At 38.2% G+C, this 12,143-nt stretch overlaps 1 protein-coding gene across 3 annotated transcripts in view; it reads left to right on the top strand.

Moving 5' to 3' along the window:
• Window positions 1-12,143, top strand: part of VPS41 (VPS41 subunit of HOPS complex) — a 151,899-nt gene that overhangs the window by 18,584 nt on the left and 121,172 nt on the right. For 2 of the 3 annotated variants that reach the window (XM_025185171.2, XM_075921736.1), the window contains exon 3: window positions 12,023-12,067. The exons of the other annotated variant lie outside the window; for it this stretch is intronic. In XM_025185171.2, the coding sequence (XP_025040956.1) occupies window positions 12,023-12,067 (45 nt within the window). The remainder of the gene's footprint in view (window positions 1-12,022; window positions 12,068-12,143) is intronic. 3 annotated transcript variants of the gene reach the window in all.

Below are 12,143 nucleotides of genomic sequence, written 5' to 3' on the forward strand. Positions count from 1 at the left end.
GAATGATTTGGAGCAATGTACTGGAGCTCAAGAGGCCTTCAGTTCTTTTCTTAACCGCAGACATTGTCTGTGACCTTGGGCAAGCATTTCAACTGCTTTCTGTCTCAGCTCCCTTCTGTAAAATGAGAATAATAATTCCCAGCCTTACAAGGATGTTGTAAGGATTAAAAAAAAATAATAATTCTGTGATCATTGTGAGATGCTCAGATACTGTTGTGATTGAAGCTCATATAAATACTTCAGTATCTGAGACTTGAAGCTTTGTGGTTTTTGGCCTGTTGAAGTTTAGTTATATTAAAAAAACCAAACAAATCATATTCAGACTTGTATCTGATCTTATTGTTATTGCTAGGGCTTGGCAAACCGCGGCAAAATCTACTCGCCAGACCCGGATTGCGCATGTGCGCACCACCGGTGAACGGGGCGACCGGCTGAAATCTACTCACCATGGGCGAGTAGGTACACTGATTTGTCAAGCCCTGGTTATTGCGATAGTGCTATAAAACTTTGTGATAGAGTTGGACATCGTACCCAAAGGACTGAAAGTGAATAACTCATTAAGATCAACATACTGTACTGACTACAGTGAGAGACTCTGCTTCACACTATCCAAAAAATTAAGAAACCACCTGATTACCATCTTATACAAGAAACAGACCCAAGAAAACCAACAATAGAACACAACTTGTCATCACCTATAGCCCTCAACTTAAACCCGTCCAACGCATTATCAATAAACTACAACCTATACTGGAACAGGATATTATCCTCCGAGAGGCTCTGGGAGACAGACCCATAGTCTGCTATAGACAACCACCTAACCTCAGGATGATTCTTACCAACAACCACAGGACATACCACACTAATACCAACCCTGGAACTTTCCCTTGCAACAAACCCCAGTGCCAGCTGTGTCCTCATATTTACTCTGCCAACACCATTATTGGACCTAAGCATGCCAGTTACAAGATCAAGAACACATATTCCTGTTCATCCAGAAATATAATTTATGCCATCGTGTGCCTGAAGTGTCCATCTGCTATGTATATTAGACAAACTTCTCAGACACTTTGCCAAAGAATCAATGCATATAAAACAGACATCAGGCTTGTTCACAGAGAGAAAACTGTTGCTTGCCATTTTAACCAGACTGACCATTCTCTCAAAGACCTTAAAACACGCATGTTGCGTCAGAGATTTTAACTCCAGATTTCAAAGAGAAGCCTCAGAACTGTCATTCATGCTTAAATTTGACACTTTATGTATGTGTCTTAACAAAGATGCTAATTATCTCACCCATTACAAGATAGCTTCCCCAATTATCACCCCCTAATATCATTACCTCACAGACACTAACCTTCCCCCCTCACCTCCCATCTGTTCTAAAACCTGATTTGTCAATTTTATGTGTTCACTTTTTTTCGATTGTATCACTTTGGTATATAGGGTCATGCCAATTTTCTTCCACAAATTGATCTGAGGAAGTGGGTCTGGCCCACAAAAGCTCATCACCTAATAAACCGTCTTGTTAGTCTTTAAAGTGCTGCATAGTCCTGTCTTTTGATAAAGCTTTGTGTTCTGTGCATACAAATCCTGTGCAAATTAAATTCCTGTTTAATTAGTTAATCGGTTAATCAATTAAATAGGGGAGGGGAGGATGAACAGCCCCTTGCTGTGGGCCGGGGCTGTTCCAACTGGGCTGGAGCACCACTGCCTATGGTGCACCTGGGCGGAGACTGCTTTGGCTGGGCTGGAGCACCCCAGCTTGTGCACTGGGCCAGGCCCACCGTGTATGGGGGCTGTTCTAGCCCCCACCAGTTAACCATTCACATCTCTGCTTAAACTCAGAATATGGGCAGCTAGTGAGGGCTGTTAATGTACCTCCGTTCTCAACTCTTCAGTATCCTAGATTACGGTGAACTGATCTGGACCTATTTACAAATGTTTCAAGTAAACACAGTATTTTTTTTTAAGGTTTCCTAACCCTGCTGTGTTCCCCATCTGCCTTTTAATACATAGCATCAAAGCACAGACAAAAAATGACAAAAAAAAAGAATTAAAATTAGATTCAGAAACTACATCAGCTCTTGAATGTATCTTTGCCACTTTGTGTATTTCTTTCTGAAAATTTACTATGTCCTCTTTGGCAATCCACTTCAACCCTCCACACCTCTCCTACTCCATCTGTAAAAGGGGGCTATATTAGTTTGTTGTTTTTTCCTCCCCCAGTGCTTTGAGATCTAAAAATGAAAAAAGTACTGCACATGAACTTCTTTAAAAGTTTTATATATCTTTTCTTTTTCACATGCTCACTAGCCAGAGAGCTCGCTTCTCCCTGCATACATGTGAAGTGAAACCATCCTTCTAAATAGGGTGCAGAGAAAGGGAAGTTATGCAATAAAAAAACCCTCTGTTAATGAGAAAATGTATCATGCAAATAATTTATCAATTTGAGTCAGTGGGATGAGCGTTGTAAATAATGTATTGAAGTTTAAATGGAATCTTTTCGTACATTAATTTTAAAAACAAGTTTGCAATGACTAGTGACTAAGATTATAATATGCAACATTATAGGATTGACTTCCAAGAAAAATGGGTTAGTGGTTTTACTGCTATATTCTTCTAATATCTGCTGTTCTTGTGTGAAAATTAGATACTTCGCTTAATGAGCTATTAATATTAAACAGAAGTGCCAGTTTGCCTGTCTGTGTGTTGTGGAATATATAAAAAGCAAAAATACTGCCTTGCATGTTACATAAATTAAATGCAATTGAAAAGCTACTGTGTCAACAGTGTGTGCAGATGTGGCCTCCCCAAAATACTAATTCATTGATGTGGATGGAGCAACACTGAATTTTCTTTTTCAATAATTTCCTAACCAGTTTCACATTTCAGTGAGTTGTTGATAAAAGAAACTTCAAAAACTACTGTTTCTAAAATTGCGTGGTAGGGTATTTGTATGCAGTAGATCACAAGATGGCTACAGTTAGTGCCCAAATAATGTTCATAAGGGAAACGAATGGTTCTGCTCAAGTTCCTTACTCAGCAAAGGGACATGCAAGTAGAAAGTGTAGTTTTCGTACAGATTTGAATTGTCTTCAGGCTTTTCCTTCCCTGTTGAAACTTGTATTTTTGGGAACCTGTACAACAAACTCACTTATGTTGCTCTTAAGTAATTAAGGGTATGTCTAGACTACATGGCTCCGTTGACGGAGCCATGTAGATGAGTTTACTAGACCTAGGAAAATGAAGCGGTGATTTAAATAATTGCTGCTTCATTTACATAAAAATGGCTGCTGTGCTGTGCCAATCAGCTGTTTGGTGGAACAGCGGGGCAGTCTGGACACGCCGCGGTCGACAAGGGAAGCCTTTGTCGATCGCTCCATTATGCCTTGTGAAATGATTTAAATCGCCGCTTCATTTTCCTATGTCTAGTAAACTCATGTACAATGTGCTTCATTAGCAACTTCGGTATGCTTTATTTGCCTCCCTAGTTTGAACTAGGGGGCAAGTGTAGAGATACTCTGAGGTTCAAGTGGTTTTATGATTCCCAGTAGGTTGGTGTACCCAAACTTCGAGTGGAAAAAAACAAATACAGTTGAAGTGTAATCAAATACTATTATGGATTATATTTTTCACATGTTACTTATGAAGATTGTTCATGTGTAGTATGTCTTCTATATTTTAATTTTGCTTCTGGTCTATATCCACACTTGTAGGCGTGAGTCTGGAATTGGTGTTCCACACAGTGTGTGAGACTTTCTTCGTACCATAGCAGTCCTGAAAAGAAATAAAAATGCGTGCTTTTTACTTTCATCTCTATATTGGTTACATTCCAAGGATGAAATATTTTAATATTTATTCATAGGCAGCCATATCACACTAATTCCTTGCTTTAGTATACCTGCATTTTCCCAAAGAAGCCAAAAGATTAAATAAATCCACAGCAGAAAACACATCAGAAGAAAAGATTTCTCACACCAATTTTCCTGACAGCCTAATCCATATTTGCCAAAGATTGGCATGTTTTTGGTAATTTAGCTTATGAAGAATTATACTGCCTTTGCACAGGTGGTTATTCACTTAATTTCCTCACTCAGAAAAGCAGGGTATTTTTCACCATAAAACTTATAAAGATCAGTATTTTGGCAGCATAAAATAAGCGTGACTTCATGGATTGGTAACCTCAGTCTGAGTCCCTCCATTCTATTGTATAACCATATTAATGCAAGGGTTTTTAATTTTTTTTTCAAATTCATTTTTAACTAGATTAGTCATCATGGAAAAAAGTGCTATGTTGTCAGCACTGGAGAGAGAGAAAGCTGTCCTTTCTTTGCCTATCGAGTCGGTATAACACAATCTTATCATTGATACTCAACTCTTGCCTAAATAATCCCTTTTTCTGTTAAGAGGGTGGCTTACTCTTCAGGTACACTCACTCCTTTGTATCTTTGCTGGAGTTGCAATCCAGATTGTTAGTTGTTGTGGAGTTATTCTGTGAGGTAGCCCTCTGTCCGCTAGGTGCTGGTCTGATACCACAAATTCATTTTGGTAAGTCTCCCAACAACCATTAGATGGTGGTAATTTTTTGCCAGCATCAGCCTGATCTCAATTTGTAGTGAGGCCTCAGATGAAAGTTGCTGTATCTCTTGCTAATCCCTTAAATTATCCATTCATTCTTTCCCGGATTTTTTTTTTTAACAGTTCTCAGCAGTATCTTTTTTTTTCCTCTTCGCCCCCACTTTTGAGCAGAAGGATTTATTTCTTTTTGTTTTGAAAGACGTTTACCAGTGTGAATGGGTTTTGCATAGTCCCATATCAGGGTTACTCCCCAATGTATCTATAGGCTGGCCCCCCACTACCTCTCAACATTTTCACTTCTACTGGGTGAGTGAGGCTATGTCTAGACTACATCCCTCTTTCGAAAGAGGAATGAAAATTAGACATATCAAAATTGTAAATGAAGCTGGGATTTCTGTGCTTGACTTTTCTGTGCTTTATTTGCATAATCGCATCACGGCGTTTTTTCGAAAAATGCTATTTCGAAAGTGAAACCGTGGTCTAGATGCTGTTATTTCGAAAAGAAAAGCCTTTTTTGAAAGATCCTGTAAACCACATTTTTTGAGGAGTACAGGATCTTTTGAAAAAGGCTTTTCTTTTCCAAAGAACTGCGTCTAGACTGCGGTTTCACTTTCGAAACAGCATTTTTTGAAAACACCGTGATGCGATTATGCAAATGAAGCATGGGAAATTCAAATCTCGGCTTCATTTGCAATTTTGAGATGTCTAATTTGCATCCCTCTTTTGATAGAGGGATGTAGTTTAGACGTACCCTAATTGAATAGCTTGATTTAGAGCTTTTTCTAGTTTGTTGTTTGCCAGTCCAGCAAATTAAGGTTCTGAATGTGAAAGGCCACTAAATGTCTATTTTTCCTGACCAACATCCTTTTTTTTCCATTGATGAATATTATAGGAATATTTCTGTGACTGCACTGAAAAAAATTGATATCACGATTCTAATCGTGGATAGGGACATAATTCAAGGATAGGGACATAAATCGAGGATAGGGACATAATTCAAAATGACCTTAGCAAGTTAGAGAAATGGTCAGAGGTAAACAGGATGAGGTTTAATAAAGAGAAATGCAAAGTGCTCCACTTAGGAAGGAACAATCAGTTCCATACATACAAGATGGGAAGCGACTGTCTAGGAAGGAGCATGGCGGAAAGGGATCTAGGGGTCATAGTGGACCACAAGTTGAATATGAGTCAACAGTGTGATGCTGTTGCAAAAAAAGCAAATATGATTCTAGGTTGTATCAACAGGTGTGTTGTAAGCAAAACTCGTGAAGTCATTCTGCCGCTCTATTCTGCACTAGTTAGGCCTCAGCTGGAGTACTGTGTCCAGTTCTGGGCGCCACATTTCAAGAAAGATGTGGAGAAATTGGAAAGGGTACAGAGAAGAGCGACAAGAATGATTAAAGGTCTAGAGAACATGACCTATGAAGCCAGGCTTCATGAACTGGGCTTGTTTAGTTTGGAAAAAAGAAGATTAAGGGGGGACATGATAGCGGTTTTCAAATATCTAAAAGGGTGTCACAAGGAGGAAGGCGAAAATTTGTTCCTCTTGGTTTCTGAGGACAGGACAAGGAGTAATGGGCTTAAAGTGCAGCAGGGGAGGTTTAGATTGGACATTAGGAAAAAATTCCTAACTGTCAGGGTGGTCAAATATTGGAATAAATTGCCAAGGGAGGTGGTGGAATCTCCCTCTCTGGAGATATTTAAGAACAGGTTAGATAGACATCTGTCAGGGATGGTGTAGACGGAGCTTGATCCTGCCTTGAGGGCGGGGGGCTGGACTCGATGACCTCTCGAGGTCCCTTCCAGTCCTATTATTCTATGATTCTATACCTTAATCCTTCATAAGCAGAGAAAGCCCTTCAGTCTTTTGGACAGGAAAAAAATCTAGAAACTTTATTCTAATAAAGGACAGAAGATGAAAGGGTGACACGTAGTGATGCAGCTAGTGAATATGCATCTTCCCGTGCTGGAAATCTTACTTCCAGCTTGAAGTGTCAGTGTACCCTGGCTTGCAGAGAAGCTCAAAATCATGTTGCATGTCCTAGTGCTGCTTTTCAGGTGATCACTTGTGATAGCATTATACCTAGCAGTTGGTTTCCAAACCCCTTTATAAACATTTAACCTTTGCATAATCAAGTGCCACATAATAACATAAATAAGTGTGGGATCCCCTCACCTCTGGTCAGTTTGGTTCAGTTTTTTAATTCAGTAGCCCGGCTGCCAATTTCTAAAGCGGGAACAGGTACAGTACCCTGACAGTCTGATTCCTTTCTGTCGGAGTAAAAGTGCCATTTGTCACAATCTCCTCTGTTCTTGGACATGGGTACCAGCCTTACCTCACTCTGTGGCATGTATGTGGGAAACAGATCCTGATAGACTCTTCAGTTGCCAACTGTCAGTATTGCTGAGCACCCACAGTTCATATCAGTGTCTTGTTGCCTCTATATGTGGGTTTGTCAGGACTGTGGCTGAGCCTCTTCCTTTGCTGACTGACCACTGTGACCTTTCGCCATAAGAAATATCCTTAATAGTATGAGATGCAGTATGGTCTTCTAGACTGAGAGCAATGGAATTATCTCATTTCTGTTACTGACTCCCTCAGTGGTATAATCAAGATGTACTCTGGTGTTTTCAAGTCTGATAGATACCTACATGTAGTGGTGATTGCACAGAATTCTTTGTCTAGTCCTCAGTTTGCTGCCACAAGAGTGGCCAAGAGTCATTTAAAGTTTCAGGGTAAAAATATTGTTTTGCAGGCTTATCTCCCCTAGGTGAAGGCAAGATATTAAGTGTTGCAGAGCTGCTATCTAAATTCCTATGAATGTTGCTCCTATAAGTGGTGCATGTGATTATAGCTCCTTATTCCTTTCAGATCAGATGTGGGATTTTTTTTTCTAAGACCCATGCAAATTTAATGCATAATTTCTCTTGAAGTAAGCATAGAGAAATTATCTATAGTGGTGACTATTCAAACTAATAGCCTGATATGGGACCTCGAGCTGACCAAAAAGGAATAGATTGCCTAAGATAAATTTAGATGAACTTAGTGCTTCCATATAGAGAGGAAGGCGAGTAATTCTTCTTGGATACTGTGTAATCCAGGAAGGTTTGTAATCTATCTTTATTTGTTGAATTCTTGTGACTAGTGAAGCTACTCTGGGCCAGCTCACAAAGGATATCTTTTATGCACTCGGCATAACCATAAGAAGCTCTGTGAACTTTTATGCTAGACTGAGAACAAGTGGGGAGAATAATTGGAGGTGGTAATTTTCCACTGGCTTCACTTAGAATTTTTGTGCCTCTTTAAACTTGTATAGCCAGAAATGTAAGCACAAACACTGTCAATAGAACAGCTGGCTAGCTCAAATTTCTTTCTCAGTGGTACAGTGCTCACTATTAAAAAGTAGAGATGTGACTGGTTAACAGGTAAGCATCACCCTTATTGGGTGAAGCTTACTGGTTACAGTTAGCCAGTAGGCTGCAGCAGTCTCTCTGCCTGCCATGGGCAGGAGTACTGCAGCTTGGCTGATGCGGACCCATTTAACCAAGTAATAGGTTAACCAGAGAACTAATTTACTGGGATTTTAGAATCCTATTGGAAAGATCCGTAAAGAAGTTCCGGAGTCTTTTATTCCTTTTTTCAATGTTGTCCTCTTTTTTTTAAAAAAAAAATTAATCAATTGTACTGCATGAAATCTTTTGTATGAAATTATTTTATTACTTAGCTAACTAGTAAAATTTCAAAAGTTTCACAAGTTTCTTATTTGCTTGTGAAATCCGAAGTTATCTGAAAGATGGTTTTGGTGAGAGTTGGTGGTGAAAGTATACTTTTTTTTTTTTTTTCCCTCATCAGAAGTACCCTGCCAAACAACATGGGTTGCAGCAAAGCCTTTCATTAAGTATTTTTAAACATATGTGTTGTCAGATTGTAGTCACTTCAGTGGGATGTTTCATGTTTAGTTAGGCATGTGTTTAAATGCATTGCTGGATCGCAGCCTAGAATCGCAAGCGCCGCTGTTCTAGTTGAGCTTCATTAGAAGCTATTCAGCAAAGACAAACTTAATCAGCATCTCTTATTCCCATAAGAGGCTTTATTTGCAACATGCTAGGTAAGCTTTAAAACTCATAATGACAAATCATGCAGGAAGGATGACACTTCTTTGTCACTGTCCATAACACAATTAAAGTATCTCTAATCAGTAGAGCATATAGTTCATGTGACAGATATTCTGTGGGCAAAGCTTATTATGTTATGGCATGGCTGTTCCAGCGTTTTTTATTATACTTAAACTGAGACCTAAATATCTCATTTGCAGAGAACTTCATCAATTTTTTTCTATATAGTACATATATTTTTGTACTGTCTAACTTTGGATCTTTTCAAGTGCTGTTTGAAAAATACTAAACATCCAAACTAAGTGTTACAAAGCATTAGTTCTCTAGGTAACAAAAATGTGAAAAACATGTTAAGCTGCAGTACAAGTAATAGTGATATAAAATTTATTTGCAAACGTTTGAGAATCTGAGGATGATTTAAAGGACTTGTCTTTTTAATTAAAAGTGCCATACATTTAGTAAAAATCCATGTTAGTTGAGAAATTGATTTTTTTTTTTTTTTTTTTTTTTTTTGAAAGCTGAGTTTTCTTGTATGGGGTAAATGTCACTCTGTTCATATCTTAGCTTTGCTGCAAGTCAGGACATGTACTATTCCACCAGGTTGTCATAGAAACACAGCTAACTGTCATCTCAACTCAGGCTGCTGATGGTTTTATTTGTAGGTTTGCAGGATTATTAAAATTTAACAAAAATTATTGATTTGCTTTTTATTAATGCTGGCTTGTGTTTACCTTTAGAAGTTCAGGCTCCATAAAAGCTTTTCCTGATTGGAAAATATTTGTAAGATGTTAAGCTCAGGTACATTAAATGTGTTGATGTTTTCTCTCTTACTTAGGATGTGATGTGATGTGATAGTCTGAAGCAACAGAGTAAACTTGTATTGTTTTACCAATCATCTTTCATTTCCTTTGTATAGTGAGGCAAAAATTTCTCAAATTCACCTTTTACCTGACTTTTACTTTATATAAAAGATACCTGTCAGAAAAGCATGAAGTGAGTACATCATTGTGGCTAATATTTGAAGTTTTCATTTTATTTATATTTTCTTGAAGCCTTCCAGAATGCTTCAGTGCGCTGAGTTTTGAAAATATATATATTTTTGTATGTGCATATGCAGGAGAAATTTAGTTTTCACTCACAAATAAGACAGGCAAAACTTATTTACAATAACTCTAACGGCCCGTGGATGAATGCTTTTATGCAAATTACTTGAGAGACTAGAATTAACTTTCCACATGTTGCTGAAGTCTGGATATCATATGTGCAACCAATGTGAAATCTTATGGAGGTTAGACTTGATTTTTTACATTACACATTTATGTCAAAATACACAGATCACTGATGCCTTTCAAGTATAATCTTTGTAGTGATGTAAGAAATACAATAATGCATTAATTGCTGTAAAATATATAAATAAAAAGCACTACTTTGGAAGGACAGGTAACCTAGCTGACTTCTTTTTTATTTTTTTTTATATAGCACTCTAATTTGACATTGTCATTCTGACTGGTAACAACTTTGTTCAATGTTGGATTTACTGAATAAAATTGTTCCTTGCAGGACATTTTGACATTTCACTTCAGACAACTGTGTCATGGTTGTTGACATCCCTATATTAATTCCTTTTGTATATGGCCATAAAACTCTCTAACAATTGTTTTGAAGAATCTTTTATTCTAGCATGTATACAGTAAGTTGTGTGGTATGAAATGCTGAATTTCTATCACAGTTTCATATTTCTATTGTGTTTTCTGGAAAAGAGCATATATCATGATAATATGGGACATAATTTGTTTAAACCGTCTCAGTAGTTTAATACATTATGTGTTCATACTGATTTTTTAGACAGAAAAAGACTAGCTTGTTTTGCCCTTCAAGAAAAGCTTAAATAAAATATGGCTGTCGGTTTTTTGTTGTTGTTTGTTTTCTCCATTGGGAGTTCTATAGCCTTTATCCTCATTAGACATGAGAAAATAACACATTTTATCTGAAGTTCTCATTATGCTTTATGAATATTAATTGAACCTTCTACACCCCTTTTTAAAGTCCGTATTAGAATCATTTCACCCATCAGTGGGGTGGAACACCAGAGCTGTTTTAACAGTGCACAGCAATGATGCACATCAATTTTAGGGTAAAAAGTGATGTGCACAGCAATGATGCACATCAATTTTAGGGTAAAAAGTGAAAAAGAATGTTATATCCAGTAAGTATATACTAAATTCTTTCTTTTGATAGTGGTACTCTCATTCTAATTGAAAATAGGGGGATGGTATTGTAGCTATATTACATTATAGTGAGGGATGTGTTGAAACTTATAGTATCAAATGAGGCTATTAAATATATAAAATGTATCTGTCTGAAATATATATATTTCTTATAACAGTACGGCATTTTGGTATAGATAAACACCTATGCACAGTATTGCACCTTAAGAATTCATGATCTAAACCACGCCACTTGTTTCAGCTTTCCTTGGCTGGACATGACAAACTGGAGCCAATGGGAGCTGCAGGTATCCATAGCTACAGAGCCTTTAAGTAAACAAACTGGCATGGGCATGCTACCGGCTTTTCTAAAGCAGGCCCCTGGATCAGCTAGCTTTCTTTCTTTCCTTCTTTCCCACCATTCACCTTTTGTGTCACTTTGGGTGTGTCTAGACTACATGCCTCCTTCGACGGAGGCATGTAGATTAGCCAGATCGGAAGAGGGAAATGAAGCCGCGATTAAAATAATCGCGGCTTCATTTAAATTTAAATGGCTGCCCCGATCTGCCGATCAGCTGTTTGTCGGCAGATCGGGGCAGTCTGGACGCGATGCGCCAACAAAGAAGCCTTTCTTCATCGGCACAGGTAAGCCTCGTGAAACCAGGTTTACCTGTGCCGATGAAGAAAGGCTTCTTTGTCGGCGCATCGCGTCCAGACTGCCCCGATCTGCCGACAAACAGCTGATCGGCAGATCGGGGCAGCCATTTAAATTTAAATGAAGCCGCGATTATTTTAATCGCGGCTTCATTTCCCTCTTCCGATCTGGCTAATCTACATGCCTCCGTCGAAGGAGGCATGTAGTCTAGACACACCCTTTGTGCCTTACTCAGTCCTGAATGGTGATTGGATGACTATATAGCTTCTTTAAAGGGTAACAACAGGGCAGTTGAGAGGTCCTAAAAACATGCTAGATAACACATGAAATGTACTGTGTTCAGATCTGTTTATTGCACAGTTTTGCAGCAACACTTCTACTTTTTGTTCGTTTGGACATAAAACCCATTGGCATGTCTTATACAGGTAACATATTCCTAGTAGATATTTTTTTTTATTTACAGCATTTTGTGTCTGTCCTACCTACTGAGGTGCAGCATCTTGTAAAGGTTTTCAAGTTTCTTGTACCATGCATGCTTCAACTCGGAGCTAAAAGTGGCTACAGCTGCATACTTTATTTTTTTA

The sequence above is a fragment of the Pelodiscus sinensis genome, chromosome 2 (assembly GCF_049634645.1).
Source record: "Pelodiscus sinensis isolate JC-2024 chromosome 2, ASM4963464v1, whole genome shotgun sequence".
Lineage (NCBI taxonomy): Eukaryota > Metazoa > Chordata > Testudines > Trionychidae > Pelodiscus > Pelodiscus sinensis.